The sequence below is a fragment of the Epinephelus lanceolatus genome, chromosome 23 (assembly GCF_041903045.1).
Source record: "Epinephelus lanceolatus isolate andai-2023 chromosome 23, ASM4190304v1, whole genome shotgun sequence".
NCBI classification, from domain to species: Eukaryota; Metazoa; Chordata; class Actinopteri; order Perciformes; family Serranidae; genus Epinephelus; species Epinephelus lanceolatus.
In genome coordinates, this window is record NC_135756.1 from 15,459,293 (window position 1) to 15,486,753 (window position 27,461).

The 27,461-nt window shown below is 40.2% G+C and overlaps 2 protein-coding genes across 6 annotated transcripts in view; both read right to left on the minus strand.

Moving 5' to 3' along the window:
- Window positions 1-3,318: 3,318 nt before the first annotated feature.
- Window positions 3,319-5,682, minus strand: ucn3l (urocortin 3, like). The gene is made up of 2 exons (XM_033615148.2): window positions 5,228-5,682; window positions 3,319-4,917 (listed from the first exon to the last, which is right to left on the minus strand). The coding sequence occupies exon 2, from the start codon at window positions 4,905-4,907 to the stop codon at window positions 4,431-4,433; it is 477 nt and encodes a 158-aa protein (XP_033471039.1). The 5' UTR covers window positions 4,908-4,917; window positions 5,228-5,682; the 3' UTR covers window positions 3,319-4,430.
- A 5,922-nt stretch (window positions 5,683-11,604) lies between these two features.
- Window positions 11,605-27,461, minus strand: part of col7a1l (collagen type VII alpha 1-like) — a 106,922-nt gene continuing 91,065 nt past the window's right edge. For 4 of the 5 annotated variants that reach the window (XM_078165083.1, XM_078165084.1, XM_078165081.1 and 1 more), the window contains 7 exons: window positions 24,813-24,890; window positions 24,115-24,168; window positions 23,449-23,497; window positions 20,398-20,607; window positions 14,620-14,691; window positions 11,965-12,193; window positions 11,605-11,871 (listed from right to left, as the gene is read on the minus strand). In XM_078165083.1, the coding sequence (XP_078021209.1) occupies window positions 11,988-12,193; window positions 14,620-14,691; window positions 20,398-20,607; window positions 23,449-23,497; window positions 24,115-24,168; window positions 24,813-24,890 (669 nt within the window). In that variant the 3' untranslated portion in view covers window positions 11,605-11,871; window positions 11,965-11,987. The remainder of the gene's footprint in view (window positions 11,872-11,964; window positions 12,194-14,619; window positions 14,692-20,397; window positions 20,608-23,448; window positions 23,498-24,114; window positions 24,169-24,812; window positions 24,891-27,461) is intronic. The other variant, XM_078165082.1, reaches the window with a different exon arrangement.

Here is a 27,461-nt window from a genome sequence, read left to right on the forward strand (position 1 = left end):
TACTGCTATACTGCAGTACGTCCCTGTCAGCTGTTGGCTTAGTGTCATTTAATTTGTGGAAATGTGATCCAACATAAATTTATTTAGGAATATGCAGTGTAGAATAAGAGGAGTAAAATGCAGGAGTTCTCCTAAAGCAGTATTTAATTTCAGTTTATATTTTGCTTTAGCATTGCAAGACAACCTTTCGACCCCTGGCTGTTCGGGGCCCTGGAGCAGTTGCCTACTTTGCCTGCTCGGTAACACAACCCTGTGGAGCTGAGGGCAGCATGGACATGGGGAGATAATGGGAGAACAAAAAAAAGCACTGAAAGTGGACAAACATTGGAGCAATGGGTCATATCATCAAAATGACTAAAAACAATAGTCCAGATACTACACGAAAGATGAAGGCTTGCTTGCTTGATGATATTTGTTCACTAAGCAGTGACCTGTGGGACGTACACCTACACTTGGTGTGTCTTGAGATCAAATGGCCACAAGATGTCGACACTGCTCTGTGTCTTAAGTCTTGTCTTACACAGGTGAACTAAATAACACTAGCTACAAACCCCAGAGCTGGTTAAATGTTTAGTTTGGTGTAAACAAACTTCTCATCCACTGACAAAATTAAACAGCATTCAACTAGTAATATTATAAAGCCAGGCTGATTTTGATGTTGATAGTTAAGATTTCAAACTCTTATGATAAGCTACATTTTTTTTATATCTTAAATAGGGGAGAGCTGAGCATCTTATCACACAAGTACATTTTCATACTGGTTATTTCTCCAACGCCAGAGGGCGCAACCTAAAAAAATCAAATAGTGGCATGTGTGACTCACTGCTGTGGGGAAATGTGGCTCTTGATATTCAGTATATGTCATTATAATCTGAAGTGAGAACAATTTTCATATTTTTCACCCACAAAAGTTAAAAAAAAAACCTAAACTGCACTATTTATGCAATAAAACTTTCACAAGTAAGTATATTCAATTATATTATCAATGCACAGAATAGAGGAGGGAAAATATGTATTTTAATACAAAGTCCTGTACTGAAGCTAGCTTGTAGTTGAGCTGGTAATAGTACATGTCACTCTGGAGTAAGTTGTCTATGTATACACACAGCCAAAAAATGGTCAAAATACACAAGAGGGTGCATAATTAGAAAAATAAATGTAATGATAAAATATCTTTCATAGAAATGTGCAAACAGAATTGGTTTGAAATTATAAAACAAAAGACTGCCAATGGCAGCTTAACACTGGACACAATGTTAAAGACTGTGAGACTGTAATCTGTAAGAAGTACTACAGTTACAGAGCTCTCATCTGATACTGTCAGGAGATGACATCAGCAGACATGGATGTATACTTTTATACATGTTCTTAATTGTTGGAATATATAATGTGACACTGTACCCTGCATTGTGTGACAACTGACCCTATGATGGGTCAACAGATGCACATTCTGCACTTTATAACTCCATATTAAAGACTATTTGTACACAATCATTTATTCTTGAATTTAATATGATAATAAGTGACTGTGATGTGCTGACACTGAGAAATTTAAGTGAAAGTAAAAAGTCAGACAAGACACCCCGCTCTGTTCTACATAACACTGTGCTGATATATGATAAGCTTTAATTGGCCAATGAAAATGGACATGCTGATGTATCAGTCAGGTTCTAGTCTTATCCTAAAGTGAACGGTAAATGGACTGCGTGTGTATAGCGCCTTTCTAGTCTTCTGACCATTCAAAGTGCTTTTACACTATGTCGCATTCACCCATTCACACACACATTTATACACTAGTGGCCGAGGCTACCATACAACGTGCCACCTGCTACTCAGTAACCATTAACACAGCCATGGGAGAAATTTGGGGTTCAGTATCTTGGATACTTGCCAACCTTCTGATTGGTCAACGACCCGCTCTACCTCTGAGCCACACCAACCCCCTGTCTAAAGGAGTAATAATTTGTAGGAATATTGTATGGATACCATCAGGGGCGTAGCTCCAAATTCTGGGCCCTCTGCCTAAGAAGTCTCCGTGGGCCCCCACCCTTCCTCTCTTGATCCCTCTCTCTTTAACATACCTTTTGAAAGTTTTTTATAAAGTCAGTTTGTTTTCTTTCCCTTTCCTTTCCTTCTTTCTTTTTTGGAAGCCCAGTTTCCCATTTCTTGGAGAAAGATGTGTACATTGGTGCTCGAGCAACATAAGCCGTCATTGGTTGAATCCAGATGTCCGGACTTCACCCCACTTGCAGACTCCCAGACTTTGCGGGCATGTTCCCAGGAAGTCTGTGAGTGCTCGAGATAGTCTACATCCTCAATTCATCCAGTCCACAAGGGGACTCAAGCAGACTTGCTGCAGGCTTCCAGAGATTTAATTACCCACAGTTTACGGCAATACGGATATGATGTGTTTTTTTCAATTGCTGACCAGAAAAAAAAACAACCGTATTACGACTGTTCTAAAACAACTAGTGAATTAAAAAAATACTCGAATCAGGTAGGCCAAAATAATATTAAACCACATAAAGAAATATGTAGAAGTATAGGCTATAGTGGTGATCAAAATGCATTTTTGTTATTGCAGCATACCCTATTAGTCAGAGTATAGATCCATCCATCCATTTTCTAACTGCTTATCCTCTTGAGGGTCGCGGGGGTGGGGGGCTGGAGCCTATCCCAGCTGACACTGGGCGAGAGGTGGGGTACACCCTGGACAGGTCGCCAGACTATCGCAGGGCTCAGAGTATAGATATGTATGAATATTAATTTGTCCACTCACTAAAAAGCACATATGTGTTATATCTTGTTACCTGCAGGGACAGATGAGCAGATGCTATTGATGAACTTGGGGGAGGAATATGATCACCGTGTACATGATTGTACTTGCTGCTCGAATGTTCCTACGGCAGCGAGTGGAATAGACTTCAATCAGTCAATCAATTTTAGACTTGGGGCCCGTCTTACAGTCTCTGCCCTTGTCAGCTTGACATGATGACAGTGAACATGTCACAGTACGTACTGCAGTCCAGGCGGCTCAGCCTTTAAGTCCAGAGGGTGGACATTTGGATACAGCCATCATTTGGCTGTAGGTGCATTTAGTGCAGGGTGGACTAAACCATTTTGCGCCTTTCAGGGGGGAGAGGGGCCTCAGGGAGCTCCCACTATTTTTTAAAACAAAGTTCAGTCTTTCAATTGATTTATTCTGTCATTTTTTAATTTGTTTCTGCGCTAATCAAGGACTCCCCTCCAACTGGGGCCCTCGGTAATCATGCCCCTGAAACCCATCGTTCAGAATGCTGCATGTTAAAAAAAGCCAAATGTAGTTATTTACATCTGCTTTATTTGAGGAAAAATAATCCTTTATTTTGAGTATAAAAATAACAGACATCTGATGAACACATACATTCTCATGCACTTGCATTTTACTGTATTTCATGGTGTTGGTGCAGTTGGTTTGTACAGCAGGTCAGAGTCAGTGCTCAGTGTTGTGTTGTTGCCACGGCCCATGTCTCACACTTGGAATCATTACAGGCTCCCATGTGAACCTCAGAACAGAAAACCTCTTAAATGAATAAAACAGCAGAGGAGAAAAAACACACAATATCAGATCTGGTGTTATGATTACGCAACAGAGTTACAAAACATCTCATTGGTCTTTTGCACAAAGTGATGATCGCAACTGCTTTGTTATTCTTGTTTAGTCCGAGAGTTAAAATTTGATGACTCAGGGAGCAAACTGACCACATTAAACATTCATTTTACTGACAAAGAAAATCTCGTCTTCAGTGAAAGCAGTCTTGCTTTGCTGCAAGTGTGAAATTAAAAGTCGAAAATCATCTTTTCAGATTTAAAAGGAGTCTGTGAGACAACGTTATCTGTTTCCAAAGCACATTGTCACATTTTCTTGCCTGAAATGACCAATAATCTATAAGTAAACTAACTCTGTCCTTGTTGCTCTTGACCTTCTTGATTTAATTTAGTGACACTGTTGCTACAAAATGATGATGTGGATCAGAAACACATGGATTATTCTCACCACAAAGGCTTAAACTGGAGCATAAATACAACTTAAGTCAATTTAGGAGTAAATATCTTTGTAATTTTGACACTTTGCTGCATTTATTAGCAAGTTTTAGTCACAAAGTTTCATTAATTCATGTCATTTATTTCCCTAAATGGCTGCCCCCTTAGTATTTTTGATTGGAGCACATAAATAAATAAGTAAATAATGAATTAAATAAGAGGATTTTTCACATGAGAGCAACCCAGTTATAGAAATCAACCTGTGATGTGAATGGAAAGAACCACCTTCCCCTGCAGAAACAAATCAACACCATTACTTTAAAAGTGACTTAAAAGTAATTCATTACATCAGAGTAATGAGGAGGCCAACACCGGTCATGGCTGTTCCACCTAAGTGTCCAACGTGTTTACTTTCTCCGTCCGATCTGAGCCAGCAGGCGCGCGTTCTCCGCCGCCTTTGCGCGCAGGTTTTTAGCCTTGGCGACATCAAAGAGGACGTTCATGATGTTGGTCGGGACGTCCAGGGACAGAGTCAGCCTGCTCCTCCGGTCCCCTTTGCTGCTGTTGCGGAGCATCTGCCCTCTGAGCTTCGTCCGGCTCATGAAGCGGTAGTTTGCGGGACTTGAAGTCCTTTTTTCCCGGCTGGACTCGGCAGAAGAGGAGGAGGAGGACGAGGAGGAGGTGAGATACTCCGAGGACTGCAGGAGGGACCCCCAGCCGTCCACAGGGGAGTATCCTGGCGCGTCCTCGTCGCTCCGGACCCCGACTTCCATCTGGTCGTCGCACAGGAGGTCGGTGCGCGTGTGGTAGAGGCGGAGGCACAGGCTGGAGGTCGGTGTGCACAGGACCGAGAGCAGCAGCAGGGTCTTCAGGGACGACAGCATGCTGTGTCCTCTGGGACAGGGGGAAGGAAAATGTTTTAATGCATGCCATTTTTTACCACCATAACATGTCAGTGTCCATCTTTACCACATATTTTAATTTATTTATCTAAACGCAAGTGAGAAATAAGGTGATATAAGTCTAAAAACTGCTCCCACAGCAACTTAACGTGTAATTTTACACTGGAATCTAAATTAATAGTCTCCTCCACACTATTATATCCACATTTCCTAATTAAAAATATGTTTTTGGACTGTCTAACGCTGCGCACAAGTACATTTTGGACCACAAATCAATGGTTTAAAGTCACAAAATCACTTACCACTGGTGTCCTACAATAAAGAATACACTTAAAGGGGTCACCCAACACGTATCCCTGCAAAGAAAACCCCGAACAGAAGTCCTGTGCAAGTAAAGATGTGATAAGAAATCCTGCTGGTGGAGTGATGGTGTGTACGGAGGTCAGCAGTGCGCACTGTCTGACCAGCAGAGTGTCTTGCTCGTCCATTCCCCACTGCATTCATTTAGTAGGAGCCATCAAACTGCAGCCCTACGCCAGCAACAACGTCATCCCGTTGACATTTCGGTTTGCTTTGAGGTATCTCATTGGTTGTGATGCAGTGATGGAGGGGGTAAGTAATAATAATAATAATAAAAAAGCTGGTGGATGTGACCTCCTGTTGGTGAACACGAGACGTCACGACCACAGATACAAAGAACAAGGTGAGACTTATTTTGTGTTTTAAACATCACATGATCGTTTTTACTGCAGCCTTAAGTTAACACCTTTAACACTGTTCACATTCAGCACCATGGACAGTTCCTCCATTGACAAAACACTGCCTTAAATTTTACATTAACATATAAAACTCAATTAAATATAAAAATATAAAATAAAATATAAAATAGTTTCTACGAAAAAAATATAATAAAAAATATATAATAAAAAATAAAATATTTTATATAAAGACACCACCACTTATTGAATTCATTTTCTCTGTCAAAGATGTATTGTTTACTGACATATATTTCTGTACCTTCATGAAAAACTGTCCACCTATCCTCATGCATAGGTGTAGATTTTGGGGGGACACAGGGGGCATGTACTCCTTAATATTTAAAACATATGCAGAGGACCTTATTCGTGACAAAATTAGTGACATGTACGAAATAAAATGATGCAGAAGGCACAATCTAGTGCATAAAAATTCACCAAAATGCAGGAAATTAACCCATCTCAACTTTATTTATTCAGCCCAAAGTGCTTCACATGGCAAAATTGGAACGACACAGACACAAGACAATAAAATATTAAAAAAGCAAACCAACCAAAACAGAACAAACTAACAAAAAAAGATGTTTAAAACTCCATAGAATATAAAGAGAGTGAATATGTAAATAAATAAAACTGAATAAAATGAACAGGAGAGATAAAAGAAGGTAAAAACCAGTGGTTAAAGCTTAAAAATCAAGACTGTGACGTTACTCCACATTAAAATTGTCTGATGCTCAAAATATTCTGGCGTAGGACCCCTTTTATATGTGTCCCTCCCAATGTTGAGACAAAACCTACACCCTTATTGTCATACATTTTCACACAAAAATTGTTGCCTTAGTTAACGAATCAATCTTTTGGCTACTATTTTTATTTATATATTATTCAAGTTTTTATTGGTTTGAAAGGCTTGGTAAATGGTATACATGTATTATTTGCGGGGCATACATGAATACAAGGTTGTTTTTTTATAATATGGAGGTGGACTCCACTGTGTAAAGAAAAATTAACAAACAAGTCTGAAAGGAAACAAACCAACAAACAATAACACAGATGTCCTCATACATCACTCTACAGGGTCACATAGTCACAGAGCAAATTCATAATCATGTAGGCTTGTATTCAAATTTGATATGAGTCTAGAACCGGTCCCAAAGAGATACTGCTTTCTCCTGATCGCCATTTATTCTACTGAGCATACAGTCATAAGATGCTATTTCCACCATTGCATTAACCCATTCACCCTTATTGTCATATATTTTCACATAAAATTAGTCGCCTTGTTTAACAATTCAATCTGCTGGCTACTATTTTGAAATCAGTAAACTGTTTTTAGTCATGTTGAAGTCAAATTTGTCAAACACTTGCTGTTTCCAGCTTCTCAGACTTGAGGGCTTAAAGCTTTTCTTTGTCTTACATGACGGTAAATTATAAATTATATTATAAATATATTTCGGTTGAAATGACGGTTGAATAAAACAAGCTATTTAAATACATTACTTCAAAACGTGAGAAACACTCTTGACTATTTCCTGATGATTGACTGAGAAACTATTGATCAGTTTATCAAGAAAATAATCTGCACATAAAGCTAATGGTTATTTTCACTGTCAGTGAATCTGTCAATTGTTTTCTAGATTAATCGTTTAGTTGTTTGATCTATAAAATGTCAGAAATTGGTGAAAAATGTCAATCGGTGTTTCCCAAAGTCCACGATGACGTCCTAAAATGTCTTGTTTTGTCCATAACGTAAAAGAAAACCAGTTTAATGAAACCAGAAAATATTCACATCCAAGAAGCTGGAATTACAGAATTTTTACTTTTTTCTTGAAAAGATCTGAGTGATTAATTGTTGCAGCTCTATTTAAAAATTAAATAATTGTTAGCTGAAGTCAAATTTTGGTACCACTTCCTATAGGCCCTAAAAGAGAAAGAGAAAGAGAATTAAGTACAGCCAAAGGGAATTTTCACAACCAGGAACAACCCCAAAGTGTCTCTATTAATGACTGATAGAAAGGGCATTAGTAAAAGTAAATAAATAAATTAAAAAAAGTAAATGGAGTGGGTGCTTAAGTAGATATAAACACATCTTGTTACGCCCTATGGGCCAAACAAAACTCCACCACTGACCTAAAATAACCACATAGGACATCTTTAAAACTCCCTAATCCATGGGATATATTAAGCAATAAAACACGCAAACAAGACAACAAAATAATCCCAGGCTGCTGAGAGGCAGCAGGACCACAGGCCTCTCTCCTCTGGTGCAGCACAGGAGCTCTTAAGCACGTCCTCCACGCCAGGTGCACTGCACCTCGTTAAGTAATGTAGCACACCTGGGCAGATCTACAAGGGAGGGGAAAGGAGCAGCAGCACAGAATACATCTGCACACCGAGCAGCTGCCATTGGAGGGATTTCAATGCTGTATAACGGCTCTTCCTCAGACTTATTTCTGCTTTATCCATTAATAAAGTCATTAGCCTTTAAACCCATTTTAACAGGTGGCTTAATAGAAAGCGGTATCACATGTTTTAACCAATTTTCTCATGCTACAATTGAAATACGAAAAGTGAAAGTTACAGATTACATAGAAATATATTTTTTGGTCAAGTGCAGGTCCAATTAAAAAACATAATGGCATAATTCTCCTGATATTATTCACTCATGCATGGCACCTCAAACATGGTAATGAAACACACTGGTTACAACAGTAACCACACAGAAGGTTACTGTTGAAATGTTAAAGATTTAGATGTAACTAGCTACTCCCCAGCACTGCTGAAATGAACATCAGGTACATTGTCACCTCTTTCAGTATAAAGCAATAAGTAAGCAGTCAGTGTGATGTGTTGAGGGTTCACGAAGTTCTTCCCAGGATGCAGTATGATTAGCACGCTGTATGTATGCCTATATACTTTAAAAAGTACACGGACACCTGGGATCCAGAGAACATTGTGTTTTAATTAAAACTTTAAGGGAACACGCAACACACACCACGGGAGCCCCCTGCAGTGATGTACATAACCATGTCAAAGCCACGAAGGCAGGAGCGAGAGGATCAAAGGGTGTCGGGTCAAGCTCTAATGAGCAACTTCAATGTAGGGTGGATTAATATGACATGTAATTCTTCACAGCTGGAGTTATCTCAGACTGTGACACGCCGCGCAATAAGATGTCCTCCCACTCCTGCTCCTGCTCCGCAATTGATCCCTGAAATGGAATTAATTGCTCCTCTTCAAGTCCAATGGAAAAATCACTCTTCATTACTATGCTGGGTTATGCTGTTGTTAGTCTCCTAAAATAGGATGTGTTAAAAACTCATTTCTATTTTAAGGCCTTTTGCTCAGCTGAGGTGTGTCCACACATTTTAAAGTCTGGTACTGAGTCTTACTTTTGACAAGTAAATGTCTACCAATAAGCTGAAATACTGTCACTTCTGTAATGATGGAAACAAACTTTTTTGAGCGTTGGGTTCCTCCTTTAACACAAAATGTTCAGCGACAGTTAATGGAATTTTGGTCACTTCATGACATGTTTAAAGTGGGCGGGGCTCAGTTGGAAAAAGATGATATCAGGTATTTTTCTGCACCAAGGAAAGTTTAGCAACACCCACACAGTTTAGCTGGGCAGAGTTTTGAGTGTTAAACTCAAAACCCTTTTCTAACAAATTCAATTGTTGCCTTGAGTCATAAATATTTAATGTTTTAAAGAAATACTTAAGGACATCCTGTGGAGTTTTTGACCACTTATGCTCTGTTCACACTACAAATGACACAGCAACAGACTACAGTTCATTTTCAATGGAAGCCGATGGCATGAAGCTACAAAGTGACGCCCGCCACTAGTCGCTGCTGATGGTTGCGACGTGCTACAAACAAAGTGAGTTGGCCTCAACGTTTTCCAGCACTCAAATGACGCAGTGAGGCGTCAACCAATCATATGGTTTGTTTTTAGCTGTGGTACTGTGTTATTTAGCTTAGTTAGCTGACACTATGCTAGCGTTCTGTGTATTGCTGTGTATTGCAGTGCATACAAGGATGCAATGGGGCAGCAAAATGTGATTTTAAAATAGGGCTCAGACACTTGGTCACATTCTGAACAGACCCCAAGTGAAACGCACTTTATTTTGAAGTACAGTTATTTTCCAGCACAGAGCTTTTAGTGCCATTTCCTGCTGTAGAGTGAGTGACTAACGGACAGCTACTTGACAGATGGCGCTTCACAAAGTCGAGGAAGGATCCTTGGATAGAAGAACTTCAAGGAAGCTATGTCATCGAATCCTGCCGAAAGACTGTTTCATTGTCGACCATTGTCGCTGAATATATTGAACTGTGTGGACCTTGAACTAATGACTACGGAGAAATCTGGACCCCGTGGCTGGACCAGTTGGGAACCCCTGCTTTAGATGACGTTCAGTTGAGGTGCTTTGTAGGAGGTAGCAGACACACAAGCCCGTGGTGATGCAATGGCGACTTTTTGGCTTAGTCTTTGAAAAAACATTTAGAGTTATTGTTGTTTATTAAATAACGATGATGTGAAGGTGATGAAGGAGACTCCGCTGACACCGTCTTGCTTGTATATAGAAAGGTTTATTACAAGAAGTACAGCATCAAATCAAGCTCCTAGGATGCCTGAGAGAGGGTTCGAAGCCAATATGAACTGCTCTGAATAACAGCCCCAACTACCCTGCTTATATAGCTTGGTTGTTTTTGTGAAATGTGAGACAAAGATAAACAGACGACAGAGAGACATCCTAGTTGGACTTCACCAATCCTTGACCTGGGCCATAAATACCCTCTTGACCCTGACCATATGTATTTTCTTGACCCTGGGCCCCTAACTAGCCATCTGACCTAGGGCGTCACAGTAATGCTTTAGACACCGCATTATCAACTTCTCCTTTGCTCATCCAAACTGAGAGAGCAGCAGTAAAGTTCTGTGGATTATCTTGAGTTACCAGGTCATGATATCTGGAAAGACACAAATGTATTTTATGGAGCTTTGAGCACCACAAGCCGAGTGCCATCTAGTTCCATTATGTTGGAGAGAAGGCAGACATCTCTACAGACGATATCTCCAACACATGATGACTCACACCAAAACAATCTAGACTGATGAACAGCACTACAGCGAAGAGAAAACATATGTACTTTTGATTGTGGCATGAACTGTACCTTTAAATTGCTTTTTCCGCAGTGTGGCATCTGTCTTAGGTCTTGACTAGTTGTCGCTGGCAGGGGGTGTGGTTCAGCGAGAACAGCCTGTCACTGTGGACTGCGTTAACTATGTCTTACAGCTCTATGAAGCATCTTCACATGTGGGAGTACGTTACAGAGCAGAATCGTGACTAATGTAGAGAAAGCCTCTGAAGCCTCGTTGGTGAGAGACTCATCCGTCACTTTGAAGCGAATGAATTTTCTGCTTTAAATATTGTCAGACTATTTTCAGTGAGCAACCTTTAGTTTAAGAAACCTGGTGGTGGAGCTGGTGCAGCACGTTGCACTGACGACAAGCATCCTGTTAAAAAACATCATCCACAGACACACTGAGAATCAAAGTTGTGTCGTGCATTTTCACGCATCACACTGCCAGAAAAAAACCCTGAATGCGTGCTAACCCCCACATCAACACCCACGCAGGAATCCCCTGCTACCACTGTGTGGGTCTGATGGAGAGTCCTCTGAAACAGTCTCTGCCTGATCTCCCCTGTTGGCCCTCATCTGGCTCCCAGCCTGACCCATAACACCCCCTGCCAAAGGAACATATGCAGCAGCGGAGGTGGCAGCAGGCAATCAGCTACCGGCGTCTTATTTTTCTCACCGCACAGGATGCAGTGCGATTGACAAAACATATGAGAGGTGACTGAGCGTTACGCAAAGAGACTCTGGAGATGGAGAGAGAAGAGATGAGCACAACAAAGACATAACAGAAAAGACAGATTTAATTTTCAGTAGTGTGAATACTGATCACTTTTGACATTTAAAATCTCTTCGACATTTAAAATCTCTAAAAACATCTCTATAAAAATTACAAAACATTTTTAACATTCACATTCTGATTTTCAACATTTTGTCCATAAAACAAATTAAGAAACAGCTGCTAAAATATATAAATAAATCCATTTTACAAAGTTATGTACAGAAATTATTTTCTCGTTTGTGGTTGCTAGTTTCTCTCCAGGATGAGGCACCTGTGGGAGTGTAAATACATTTTTATTAGTATGATAGATAGAGGATCTTCCAATTCATACTCTACAACCATTTCCAAAAGATGAATTTCTTACTTATCAGATTTGCTGTTACAGTTTCATCTATGATCTAGATGCCTCCTCCTACCACTCCTCTCCATCCCACACCAGCTCTGGCACTCCTGTCTCGAGGAGAACCGGTTTCTGTTGCCACCACAACCGCTGTACACAAATGGCCTGCACTCCCCAGAGCGAGGGTGGAAGTACCAGAGCAGGACGTATTCTGAGCAGAACCCCTCTGACATCGGCTCCAGGCAGCGGTCTGCTGTGACATGAGAAATAAAAAGGGTTACAACCTACAAATGGACATGCTGTAGAGTCACTGTTAGATGCGCAGCAACAATAACGGGAATGTTTCAGCATGTTTGAGGAGTGGGACTTCAACCTGCATTATTCCTGCATGATGAAGTCTTTCACACTCTGGAAATTAAATAAGCAGAGACCACTTGGGGCCACTAGTGTGCAAAATGCCTGGTGCAGCTACAGTATGATTAAGAGGGAGGATATTGGCTGACAAGATTTTACTAATTACTACATAAAAACCTGCAGTACCATTGAGACAAGTGTTTGTGTGAAAGGGATTTCTGATTTCTTTTGGATGTACTGATTTATTTCGCAAAACGTATCAAAGTTTTTAGTTAAAGTTAAAGGTACACTATGCAAGTTTTTTAGTCTAAAATAATGTTTCGAGGCCCTCTGCCTGCTTTTTTTTTCTTTGGCACAGTGTGTGGGTGAGGTCCTCACATCCCTTGCGCGCGAGACTAGTGAAAGCAAGTGAACACACATGAAGGCGGTGCCCATGTCTCACGGTCTCGCACAAGCGCACACACATGACCACGGTGTACAGAGAGTAGGGCTGTCAACGAATATTCTAAATTCGAATTTAAATTTGAATTTGAAAAAAAAAAAAGGACCTTCGAATGTGAAAATTGATATTCGATTGTGGAGGGGAAAAAAAAACACCACCGCAGCTGTCCTCTTTGTGACTGGGAGGTGGGAGCGGCCACAGAGCTGCGCGGCGCGGCGCAACCGGTGTGGATGACACAATTGCTTAACATGGGCACCGAAAGGAAACTGGCTTCGCTTCTCGGCGCTTCGAGGCTATTCGTAGCCTGACGGGTCAGAGAGGGGGGGCGAGCGAGAGGTCCGCGGTCATTTATAACGTAATGTTATAGATAATTGTTTTATGTGTTTTAATGTGTAGGTATGTAAATGTTTTCAAAGACATTTATGTTGAAATAAAAATACCTACAGGTAGTTATGTTTCCTTGTATTAATACATATAGAAGTATGTTTCCTTGTATTAGTTTGCCCTCTTGTGGACATAATGCAAAAAAAAAAAAAAAATTTGAATGGTTCGAACCTATGAGTTATTTTTAGAAGGAATATTCGAACGTCATTTTTGAGCAATTTTGACAGCCCTAACAGAGAGGCAGTTAGAGCTACAGGCTACAATGAGGCTAAAAACAGAGTTCAAATGATGTTTTTCCAAACAACTTTTTATGTCGGGGCTTCAGGACACTTGGATCACTACGGACGAGCAGTATGGAGATATTTTGTAGTTTCATTTATGTGTTTTGGACGTTTGAATCTGGGGCGCCGTAAGCCTCCATTAGGTGGAGTTGTGTTGCTACCCCCTCTCCCCAGGAATGGGATATACTGTATAGTATGTTTTCATTCATTTCTAATCACCTGAAAATCAGAATTGTTGGGTTTTCATTACCTTAGAATGAGCCGTTTATATCTACACAGGGAGTGGGTCCTCTACCATGGAGTTCACCATGCTGTTTCTACAATAGCCCAGAACGGACAAACCAAACACTGGCTCTAGATAGGGCCATTTGCATTTGGTACAAGGGAGAAGTTTCAGTTGGCTACAATCTGCAACCTCACAGCTAGATGCCACTAAATCTGTCATGTTGGACCTTTAACACACATCGTCTCTAGCATCTCTGAATTGAGATGAGGAGATTAAACTGATATTGGTCGTCTTGTGTGACTCTCAAGGGGATAGCAAACAAGTGAACTTGCAAAATACATGTCAATGTATTGACTCATACAGAAGTAATCCCTCTCAGTCATCATCTATGACCTATTAGAAGTTCGTGACAGTGTATTTTTCTGCAGAGGCTCTGCCCCCTACCTATATTTTCTCCTTATTTTGTGTGTTTGAGACATTTTATGGGTGTGTACCCCCACAGCGGGGGCTTTATAAAAAGGTAGTGAGACCATAAGCAGCACTGGTTAAAGACACAGCACCATAAAAATGCAAATAAAGCGAGAGGGAATGACAAACGAGGGAATTTGGGATTGGCTTTTACTTTCACTTTTGCTGGCCAGCATGTAACTAACAATCCTGCATAGTATACCTTTAATATGAGTGAGTAACCATTAACTGATGCTATCATATTATTGACAGAACCATGTTCTTCATTACATTTCAGATATTCCCTCTCCTATTTTTACTCATGAAGTGCGTCATTAAATCTAGCACAGGCTGTCAAACAGTCATGGATTAAGTTTTGCTCTTATCATTTTCTCCCACCTAACAATTCCAAGCAACTCATTACTCATAGATTATGAAAATGTGAAGGGAAACAGACAGAAAAACGACAGTGACACACAGAGCAAGTAAACAAGATGAAGAAGAGGGGGAAGATAAGACGAAAATCAGTTGTCTTGGCGACTCACCAGCAGTGCTTGTTCCAAATACCCTTCTTTTCTTCCTCCGTCCCCACTCCGCTGTCCCTCCCTCCACAGAATCTGAAGGCCCAAAACAACATCAATGACACGTTTTACAAGTTGGTGGACTCGATCATCAAGAGGGAACCACTTTGACTGAACCGACATTGAATGAATGCTAGTTGCCACTCATCTTAAATCCAACTGAGAGTAATCAGCATTTCTCTCAAGTAGTTGGAGCGTTCATTGTTAGTCTGTTTCATCTCTTTGTGCAAACTTTCTGTTTGCTGCAACCCCACAAACATAGTTAAAAGAAATTACAGCTCACACGTCGCATCCTGCTAACGTTAAAATCAGGGATAAGATAGGAAACCAAAAAAAAAACAAAACACAATAAACACACTGAAAGAGCTGGATAAAACAAATGATCAGATAGCTGCAGGCACAGTTTCTACTTCTTTGTTTTACAGTGTTTACTGCATTAATCTCTTCTCATCTGATCTGATCCAACAACATCACTAATATTCAGAAAATGAGCAACACTCAGTTTAGTCAGAGACACTTGCGTCAAGGAATTGTCCATTCATAGCAAATAAAGAGAGGTGAAATAACGAAGCTGCGGCAGCAAATGGCAATGACGTGAGAGTATCAGCTGACAGTCGGCCACACAGCTGGAAAATGAGCCAGTGATTGTGAAGCGTAGATGAAACAGCTGATAACAATCAATGACCTCGGAGAGAGGCCTGAACTAATGCCTGATGAGTTTGATAACTATATATTATGTGTGTAACTCACACTTTACTGATGAAAGAAATACCTTTGAGTCGGGTAACATGTAATTTCACAAAGTGCTGTACCTCTGCACCCAACTGCCCTCACACAGGTGAATGTATTATGTCCAAGTCCACTGCCTAGGAGCGGTGTTTGTTTATTCTGTGCTATTCCAATGATGACGTTAGTTAGGACTGTCGAACAACCAAAGTAACTGTAGAAAACGAAATGCAGCGTGCACATTTCTAGCACTGGCTGTGGCAACAAAAAACAGATATCTTTTAGGGCTGTACTGGCACATATCTAGCAATGGCTATGGAAACAACAATTGGATATTTTTTAAGGTGATGTCGGCAAACTTCCAGCAGTGGTTGTGGCGACAACAGTAAGGTGATAGTGGCATTTATCCAGCTGTGGTTATGGCAGGAACAACCAGGTATTTTTAAAGGCAATGTTGGCACATTCCAGCGGTAGTTGTGGCGACAACAACCTGAAACTTTTAAAGGAAACAATGGCACATAACTAGCAGTAGCTGTGGCAACAACAATCGGATACTTTTTAAGGCTATGTCAGATATTTCCAGTGGTGGTTGTGGTGACAACAGTGGAGTATTTTTTTAAGACGACGTTGCCACATTTCCAGCTGTGTTTGTGGTGACAGCAACCAGGTGTTTCTTAAAACGACATCACAGAACAACCTGGTCACACTGCAAAGTCTTTGAAATGTGGCACTTGGGCAGTGACTTGTGGCATCAGACGCTGACGAAAAAGCTGTCCTTTAACGTTGGCATAGTTTAATGCAGTGGCGATTGCTTTGAGACAACAAGGGAGGCTGAAATTCCCCTAAAATTTCATAGAAGAAATGGTCAAATATGCACGATTGAATTTACATTAAAATAACAATTTACATTGCATTAAACGTGCGCTAGAATGCGTTTCATATCACGACTATGATGTTCAAACGTCAGCTGTTTATAACCAGTTATCAATCGCGACCTCCCTGTCATACATTCTCGTGTCAGCACGGTGGACGCGGAGCCTCCAAGCATTCCTATGAGACAGCGCTGAGCAGGTTTTTTTCATGCAGCAAAGCGAGACGGTCACTGGATAAATGCGACAACATCGTCACTTCCAGGGAGGCTCAGCTTCCCTGGGACCTAATGGAGCCGTAGGCGGGAGAGGACGCTTGGTGTATGCATGATGATTGGAGGAATTGTCTAAAAGGCTGAACCCCTTTGTGATTGACAGCGCTTTGGAAATACACACTGGCATCGTTGCATTTCAAGCTCAGTCCCATGCGGATATTTGTGAGTGGAGTCTTCTCACAGAGTGCCGTCCGGAGTTCCTTATTTCCATAAGTGATAGAGCTTATGGAAATGGAGAAATGGCTTATGGAGATGGACTTTGTCACAAAATTGAAAACAGATATTTTTCTACCCATCGAAGAGGGAATATACTTTCTTCTCTCCTGTGCATCGCTCATTTTCAAGAATTGACTTTTTTCTCTTAAAGCCACAGTGTGTAGGAATTTCTCCCATCTAAGGTTGAAATCATATATTGTATTCAAACAGATGGTGCACTCTAGCGCCTCACTGTTTCAAACACGTATTGCAACAACTGTAGCCGCTGTGTACCAAAAAGCTATGATAACACTGATGAAACCATGTCATCCGATACTACATGGAGTATTCATTCAGGCTCCTACACAGACACACGCGACGCGAGTTGACAAACCCCCTCCTCACCATGCCGGCTGTGTTTACAACGTAGGACTGTTGGGGCGGATGTAAATTGAAACAAACCAATCACGTCTTGTCCTTTGACAACTGACAAGTGGCTCAACCTCACACACCTCATCCCTCTCCTCGCATTACTGCGCCGCTAACAGCGGTTAGTGGCCAGCGGCACTGCTGCCGCATAACAAAGTCCCACTCTTTGAGCATAATGCAGGATCATGTATTATGCAGCATCACGGGAGACGGAATCCTCGTCGCCAAGAAAGTGCAAAAGGGAATCAAAAAGGCAGCGTGACCGGCGAATTAAAAAAACAAGGGTCAGCATTGGGGTTGCCTTTCCCAGGTGGAGAGAGCTGCTGAAGGAGAAAGGTAATACAGTCACAGGCCAGGGCTAACAGCGGCTAACTGCTAACAGCGGCGCAGTGATGCGAGGAGAGGGATGAGGCTGTTAGTGACTGGCCGCTAACAGCGGCTAACAGCCAACAGCGGCGCTGGCCTGTGATTGCATTACCATTCTCCCTCAGCAGCTCTCTCTACCTGGGAAAGGCTACCCCGATGTGGGCCTTCGTTTTTTTAAATTCGCCGGTCACGCTGCCTTTTCTATTCCCTTTTGCGCTTTCTTGGCGACAAGGATTCCGTCTCCCATGATGCTGCATATACATGATCCTGCATTATGCTCAAAGAGTGGGACTTTGTTTCAAATTTGCCAGGGTAGTAGCGAAGCACCTCTTGCTCCTCTCCTTCGGCTCCTCAGTCACGCAGTGCTGGCCTGGCTCTCACCGAAGGCGGTGCTGTATGTCCCTTGCTGGTAGGTGTATTCTCAAGATGGCGAAACGTAATGGAACCCCACAGACGACTTACCCGCACAATGTACAAACAAATCTGAAATCCTCCTTTTACAAGAATAAGTCAGATTATTGGTGGAGGTAACAGTACACCAGTGATGACATATTTATGAATGCAGACATCAATTTTTGCCAATAGACAACTGAAAATATTACACAATGTCCCTTTAAATAACTCCATCTCACAAAAAATTACCACAGAAATAGACCCGATCATTATCAGCGACCATGCACCAATATCACTCAATCTGCAAATAGAAACCATCCATAAACGGTCCCCAACATGACGCTTTAATATCTCTTTACTTAAAGACTCAGACTTTGACAAAATGGTGAGACGGGAGTGGGCAAACTTTCTTGAAGATAATGACTCTCCAAATTTATCTCCATCTTTAATATGGGAAGCTGGGAAGGCAGTAATCAGAGGAAAAATTATATCATACTCCTCCTACAAGAAGAAACAGGAATTGCAAGCAGAAAAAAACATTGAGGAAAAAATTAAACAACTAACACAGGAATATGCAAACAATCCAAGTGATAGAGCTCATTTTCAAACCCATCTGAAAATCTTTGAGGTGTGTTTTGCTGTGGTTCATGTTCCTTTTATAAGTTACTGCCTCGCTACAATATGACAAATTTTATTATGTAAACTTCCCCTGTTTGAAAGACCAGCAGCCGCCACTGGTTTAATGGCACTAAAGGGTGTCAGGGGGACATGCAGCCGGGACAAGAACGAAAGTTAAGGTGGCAAAAGTCCGAGTAGGGTGGGTGGGAGAGTTGGCAAATGGGTCCGACAAACACCCAGGAGAGCGGTGTTCCCATCCCGTAAGATTCTAAAGCCAAACCCTGTGCTTTTTTCCGAAACCTAACCACGTGCGTTTGTTGTTGGAGGTAAAAACAAAATGTCAATTTGCGGTGTAGTACTGATGTAGTGCTTTTATTTTGAAAGAGACTGTATGTAAACGGAAATTTCCTGTGAAAACGGAAGTGTATCCTGAAAGAAGACAATGTATGTAACAGGCAGAACTTGACACGGTGTCCCAGAACGTCATCAACCAACGCACAGTACCCACAGTACCTTACACGTACTGTATGTAAACGGAAATTTCCTGTGAAAACGGAAGTGTATCCTGAAAGAAGACAATGTATGTAACAGGCAGAACTTGACACGGTGTCCCAGAACGTCATCAACCAACGCACAGTACCCACAGTACCTTACACGTTGTATCTGGACATGGAAAGTCCATGACCAAACGCTGATATGTGACGAGGTCGGAGTGAGAGTGTATTGCGCCAAACTGTGTGTAGCCATCAAACCAGGTATTTCAACCCAAAACATGATCTTTTCTGAACCATAACTGAGTGTTTTTGTGCTGATACCTAATCACAGACTCACCACAGCGTTTTCACACCATAAAACTGAAAACTGAAACATCAAGAAACGTAACATTTCAACATATCTAACCTTTTTGCTACAACTGAATGTCAAAATTTATTCTGGGATGAAAGATACCACTTGAAAATGTTCAAGTTGGGGGGGTTGGAGTTGAAAATGTGTCTGTCTCCACTTTAATACGACAGAGCTCTTGTAACAACAGGTGGCTAGATGCAATACAGAGGCTGGTACATGAGGCAATTTTTATTTAATACCTTTATAGTGAATATGTGGCCCGCTGTGCTTAATATGCACACCCATTATTTTGAACACATGATGAGCTAAATGCCACTGTTTTACATCCTCTGATTGTAATTTATGAATAAACATGCTGACTTTGACAATGGGCAATGACAAGCTCAGTCTTTGATTAGTTTTATGGTTATGTTTACCTGCAGCAAGAATTAAAACAAATTGGGTCGCAGAGAGCTTCTCTTGCCTCGGGGCATGTGCTAATGAGCTTCATGAAATATTGTGATTACTTGGTTCATGTTGACCCTGTGTTTAACTTTCTGCTTGTTTTTTTCGTATTCGTTGATGGCTTTGGTTACAGCAACTGTGGGAGCTGAGTGCTTTTATGTTGCATCATTTTTCCTTCCTTTGCTAGTTAACAGTGTAGAAACTGAATCCAACTTCAACAAGAGTCAAACTAACTACAAAGAGACCTTTAAACACACTCTAATGTGTAGATGAGATGTAAGTGAATACATCTGTGACAATAGTGTCCCATATTTTCCTCCTTCGAACACCTCAGAGCACGTTATTCCTGTTACAAAGTCCCCACAATCTCCATTCACACACTAGAAGAACTGCCCACATCACAGCTGTTACGCATAAGCATGACATATTTAACCATTTAGCTTTGACACACACTCTATAAATCTGTTGCGGGGACACTGAGCACTTTCTAAAATGATGACATCTGTGTGTTTGGCCGATGGGCTTGGACCCTGCAAACTGTTACTTGTGTAAATGTGTTATGTTGAAATAATTGTTATTACCAGTGCGGTTTGGTAGGATCACAGGACTAGTCGTTTCTCCCAGTTTGTCTCCATAGTCTTCAACTTCTTCACCTTCTTCCTCCATCCTTTCTTTATGGAGGTCACGGTTCAAGGATATCTCTACATCGCCTGCCTTATTTTTATATTTATCAGTCACTGCGGTCGTTCCATCTGGATCCACAGACTTTACGATGAACTTGTATTCCAAACCTGTAATGATACAAACATGATACACACATCACTTAAAAAAATAAAAAATAAAAATAATCAGTCATTCCACAGAAACTGTTCTAATTTATGGTTTTAGTCTCTTCGTTTATGCCACCCAGACCACTGATATTTTATTTTTTCACTTCTCTGTAACCAGTGGTGGAATGTTACTAAGTACATTTACTCAAGTACTGTACTTGAGTATGATTTTAAAGTACTTCTAATACAATTTTGGAGGCAATTATTGTAGTTTTTACTTCACTGCATTTAGTTGACAACATTAGTCACTTTTTACTTTGCAGATTTATTGATACAAAATATAATCAAAAAAATAATTACAATGTATTATTGTATATTAAGGTTCCCTGGCAGTATAAAGTGTACCTTTACCAGCTGCAACATTTCAGTGATGTACATAGTAATGTATAAAAATGTATAATCTCGTAATGATGGATGCACCGAATTTGAAATTCTGGGCCGATACCAATGTTTTTACATTGTTCTTTATTTTGCTTTTATTGTTGTATATTCCCCCCTTTGTGCCAGAGAAAAAAAGAAATCTGCACAATAAAACAACTGGACCTGCATCAAACTACCATTTAATGAGCACAAATTTAATCAAACAATTTCATGAAACAAACTCTAATACAACCTTTCACGTGAAAAACATCCCTTTTTCTTTAAATAGTTACTTCAAAACTTTTTTATTATATATATCTATTTCATATTGCTGTGAAAATGTCAACAAATTTCTCCATGAAACAACTTTTTGTTCAAATTTCTCGCCAAAAACTACATCTTACAAGAATACATTGAACACATCATGAGAATGTCCTAATTTATTCACCCAACTGTCATTTTTACTGAATAGAGCTTGAACGCATCATAATGCAACTCAATGCAACCTCCATGAGAATTTAGTTGAGACTGACAGCTGTTTGGAGCAACGTTAACTACCTCTCCCTCTGGTGATTTTAACATGGACTCGTTGTTAATAATGTGGCATTATTGGGGAAACAACAGCGTGCATCCTCTGCAGTGACAACAGTGAGTTTAGGTTGTCATTTCAACCCAAAGGCATCCTGAGGGAGATCTCTTTTGTCCGAACACGTTTTCTGTTCTCCCTGGGACAAAGAGACGAAGGGCTGCTACCAAACATTAGGGGGTGGGTGAAAAAATTAATACAGCATAGTATCGCGATATACTTGTGTGGCAATATCGTATCACCATACAGTGCAAACTATCAATTTATTTATTATATAAATTATTAATATGACAAATACAAATCAGCTTTTGATTTTTTCAGTCCACTAGATACATTTTGCAGCAACAAAAATGGCTAAAGTGAGATGAACAGAATGAAAACTTTACTAAATAAAGATAAAAAAAATATATATATAAAACAGATGTGGACAAAGTTTTTCTTTGGGGACATAATTTCCAGTTGAAAAAAGGTAATATATCCCAATATATTTTATCGCAATTAGGTATTGTGATAATATCATATCGTGGATCCTCTGGTGATTCCCAACCTCACCAGCCATCTTGTCACAACAATAAGATCATAGAGCTCATCTGCCAAACAGTCAATGTGTTCTTCTTGTATGTGCTCATTACTTTAAGTTTGCAGCTCATAGTCTCGAGCCCTGCTTTGAAGCATGTGCAAAATTGACGTGACACAACGGAAAAACATCGGCCACTGCCATTGGTGAATCTTATTTGCCAATAGGCCGATGGCAGTCAACCACAAGAAGATCGGCTGTTGCTAATGTTGAGCCGATAAATCAGTGCATTCCTATTAGTACAATGATTCTGAAATGGGTGATTCTGCACAATGAGTACTTTTACTTTTTGTACTCTAACTATATTTTGATGCAAATACTTTCATACCTTTACTTAAGTCAAGTTGTGAATGCATTACTCCTTCTTCTAACAGAGTATTTTTGCTATTTTTACTTAAATAAAAGATCTGAGTACTTCTTCCGCTACTGACTGTGACTTGCAGTTTGCTGGACGCTCCAGGGCTTAATGAACAAAAACAGCAGTGAAGCCCAAAAAGTGATTAAAACACACACTTTCACCAAATATATTTTGGCATTAGACACCTGGTTTTAATAACTAACACTAAGTAGCCATTCATACTCTGATATTTTGGGCTGTAATGTCAAAATGTCTTCAGCAGAAAGGTTGTCAATACGCTGAACAGCCCTTTAACTGTGTTGTAAGTGTGTAGCAGATTCTTAGCGAGGCGTCCCACTTAAAGGGAAATTTTGGTTTATTTCAACCTGTCTCCTATCGTCCTAAATTTGTTTCAAGTGACTAGTGACATAAAAATAATAGTTGGCATGTTAGCCGTTAGCCTAGATACAGCCGGGGCGCATAGTAGCGTCGGACCTGTTTAAACGTAAGGGAACGGACAACCTTCAAGTTCAGTTCAAGTTAGTCCACTAAACAAGCTTTTTTTTCCACAAAGACGGCCTCACATTGTTAGGATAAATGTCAGAGAACATATAGAAAACGACATGTAAACGTGTTGTCTTACCTTACCGGTGTGGTGCCGTGAACAAATTTAGGACGATAGGAGACAGGTTGAAATAAACCGAAATTTCCCTTTAATGGCGGTCTCGTGTTTGTGAATGGTCTCTACTGTTGCTGGCACCATGGTGTGTGTTCCTCTAAGAGAACATAACAGATGGCAAAACACACACGGGTGCCATGCTGATGCCACAGGAGCTCTACAACAAACAACCACACAAACACACACACCCACACACACACACACACAATATGTAGGCCTATCTAGAGACACAAGTGAACACACACACGCACACACACACTTACCACACTTTTCTACCACCTCCTGGGTGACCAGCTCCTTCACTTCTTCAGCCTTGACACAGAGAGGGACCAGATTCAGAGTAAGTCCATTCAGTTTAGTAGCTGTTATGTACACACAGTACATATTTAAAGTATATATTTTAAGGTTCAGTGCAGGAGTTAGGGGGATATATTGGCAGAAATGGAATATAATATAATAAGTATGTTTTTTTCAGTGGATAATCACCTAAAATTTATAATCAATGTGTTTTCGTAACCTTAGAATGAGATGTTTATATCTACATAGGGAGCAGGTCCTTGTCTATGGAGTCCGCCATGTTGCTCTGCCATGTTTCTACAGTAGCCCAGAATAGACAAACCAAACACTGCCTTGACATAGGCCCATAGGTCAATTTTCCAATGACCAGAGCATCAGAAAAACACTGATTTTTTTTTAACATGAAACTGCTTTATTCAGTGTTTTTACTGGTTTAAATCACCTGGTTTGTTTGTTTCGAAAAAGAAGAGACCTCTGCGGATAATTCGGCACTGAATTAACACTGAAGGAATCCTAACCAGCTGGTTGCAATCTGCACACCTTACCGCTAGATGCCATTGAATCTCCCTAATTCATACTCACATTAAATGTGTGTGTGTGTGTGTGTGTGTGTGATTGTGATAAACACATACCGAGAGTCCAGGCTCCCCCTTCTCCCCTTTTCCTCCTTCAAAACCCAGTGTACCCTACAGGAAAAACACATTTGCAAATACAGGAGATTAATTTTATTGTATGAAGCTATAAGTATTTTTAATTTGAAGGAAACTGTAATGAAGAATTAAAGTCTCACTCCCTTCCCTAGCCAGCCATCAGACCTACACGAAAGATTAATACCACGTTCATGTCATATTGTAGCAATGATACAAAGAGCTAAATTAGGAAACATTTTCACCAGAGTTCTAGTTTTATTAAAAGTTAAAAAACAGTATTTAAAGGGAATTTCTGATGCCTACAACATCTCCCACTCAGCGAGTGTCAACAAAGTGTCAACAAGTGCAAAAAACACTTTTTTAAATGGTTTATATCTGGTTTAACATGTCATTGAACACACTAAACAATAAATATATTGTAGCAAAAACAAAGGACAACAATGGTATCCTACGAGTCTCACCAACTGGCATGCTTTTAAAGCCTCATGGGAGCTCATTGTTGTTTTATCTTCAGCATTGTTTCACCTTTGTTAAATGATAAGGTGCTCAAATTTTACTATCTATTGCAATAAAAAAAGAAGAAAAACCACTAAGCTACAGAAGCTAGCTAGAAGAGGGTCAAGGTTTGTCTCTCTCCACTGTAAGTTCATTTAAAGTGTTTGTGTTCATGTATGACTCACACTCTCTCCTCTGAGTCCTGGAGTCCCGGGTTCTCCCTTCTGACATGGCTTTGATCTGCCCCGTCTGCCCCTGCCCCCCTGTTTGACAAAAACCAAAGTGCACACAGAGAATTATCAAAATTAAAGCTGTTATTTTGAGATCAGATGAATCATTTCATTTTCTGGTAACAGTGGGTTAATTTAAGTCGATTCTCATGAAAACAAAAGGCCAATTTCTCAAGATAATTTATCACGAGAAAACAACTTTTGTTTTCCTAAGATCACAGGATAGTTATGGAAAACTTGAAAAAGAGCATTTGGTTCATTTGACCACATCTGATTTCAGCCTTTAAGACCACTGTCATGACTGGGAGGATTCGTAATGAATAGCTGTCAAGGCATACATCAGTAGTTTGCTGCAGTTAAATAATCGGAACAGACAAGTTTCTTTTATGGTAGCCAGAGATGTACAATTAAACAACTCCCATCTCTCTAAACATTTTAAGTAATAAATGGTAACAGCTTTTTGCTCTCGTGACAACAGGCTGATTATTACATTATATCTCAAGATATCAAAGCTCGTCTTTTCAAGATACAAAAATAAAGCTTGACAAACAGAAACATGGTGACACCAGATGCGCTTAGCTGGGTGCCACAGTGTTTATTAGATAGTAGGGCTGGGCAATATGAAGATATTACGCTGTTATCGAGATTGATTGATTGATTTTATTTATTTAAGTGTCGTGCACCAAGTGGTGCCCAGCCCATATGGGCTTACAAGACACTAAACAGAACAACAACCTGGATGGCCACATGACAGATCAATAACAAAAAGTCCACAGAAGGAAAAGCAAACATTTCAGAACAGCCAAATTCCATAACAGAAACATCTTATTATGTTGGGTACAACGATCTCTGTCTTAAGCACCAAGCATTTTCTATAAATCTTGCCAAGGCAAAGGTCTCCTCACTAAAATGCCAACACAACATCTCACCTTCGCGAGACAAAAGGTTATATGTCATCTTAGATTTTGGATATTTTCAACAGACGTGCAGCACATATCGTTGGATATCGTGATACAGTATAAATGGTATTTTTTCCCTTGTTTTCAAGGTAGCATTACAGTAAGGTGATGTAAATTTACCAAATTACCAAACTGTTTGTTTGTTCTAACGCTATCCTCAAGCCACTTAGTCATAATTGTGTTAATATTTTCTGGAAATAACAAAAACAAAACAATAGTCATCCATACAACTTTTTTCACATCACAGATGGTTTTTGGTCAGAAATATTGTTATGTTCCTAGCATTAATGAAATGCTTTTGAAGAGATTTAAAATATCGACATATATATTGTGTATCAAAATTTAGCCTAACAATATCGTGATATAATTTTTAGGACATATCACCCAGCCCTATGAGATTATAAGATCCCTATAAGAAGATAAGTTTCTGGGAGTCAGGCAATAAAGATTTAAGAAACACACAGCATGACATTGAGGGATATATATATTTACAGGAGACCTGTAAAGAATTCTATGCATTTATTACTGATTACAGACCATGGTGCTGACCTAGCATTAGTCTCTCTTTACTGTAGAAAGGTATGCTAGTTACTTTGGGGGCAGCATGTTAGCTGTGATCTTTTCTGGCAAACGATAATTTATGTCATCTTAGAAATATGTCATCAACCAACCTATGTGTCCTTATTAACATCTTTGAGCAAGCAAACCTCGCTGCAGCTGTTGATTTGACATCTGGCTAACACCTCTTGTGGCATTAACTAGCTAGTTAGCTCGGGATTTTTTAACAGTAGCTTACACAAGATGTGTCTATATATGTGTCCTTAAAAATTATGAAAGTCTCCCAGCCACATCTTTTAACCATCTTGGAAATTTGATTTTCTTTTCAACAGACAAGCGCAGCACATAGCATATCAAAGAACAACAGGAAAGGGGAAAGCTGAGGTTGTAGCATGTTGCATGGAGCACAAAAGGAAAAGGGGCGTGACTTAGGAAGGGCTAATTAATTCATGATCTCGAGATAACATTAAAAAAGTTATTGCAAGCACGGCCCTTTCTGTAAAGAAAACACATTGTGAGTTTTCAACTTCTTTCAAACAAAACCTCTGAGCTAACAAGAAAAAAAACAGGGCAGCACACTCACTTCTGAGCAGTATGAAAGACAGGTCAATTAGGTACATCCTTGGAATATCCTCATTAGAGGTTTCCAGCCTTTCTCTGTCAACACTGTAAGTCTGGTAATTGTAGCTGAAAGGAGCTAATTGAGTAAGATATTACTTGAAAGCTGCAGACAGAAATAGACATTTGTGTGTGTGTGTGTGTGTGTGTGTGTGTGTGTGTTTTAATTACGGACATGTCTGCTGCAGTACACAGAGCGCGTGCTGCCAGTCTCTCTGAACAGGACGCAGACATGGTGATGACTGTAATCAAGCTCAGCTCATCCTCCTGTTCATTGTGTTCTGTCACATTGTTCGTCTTCTCTTATAACTTTTTTTTACATAATGTGTTTTTTTAAAGACCGACAGATATCTGCATGTGTGTGTGTGTGTGTGTGTGTGTGTGTGTACAAGTGCCTGCTCTGCCTCACAGAAGGAGTAATTATTAAACAGCCTTTACTCTTGTGGACACTACAGTACTGTAATAGATT

Bases quoted from the DNA above. Each gene is read 5' to 3' on its own strand.
- ucn3l (XM_033615148.2), bottom strand. From the start codon at position 4,907: ATGCTGTCGTCCCTGAAGACCCTGCTGCTGCTCTCGGTCCTGTGCACA.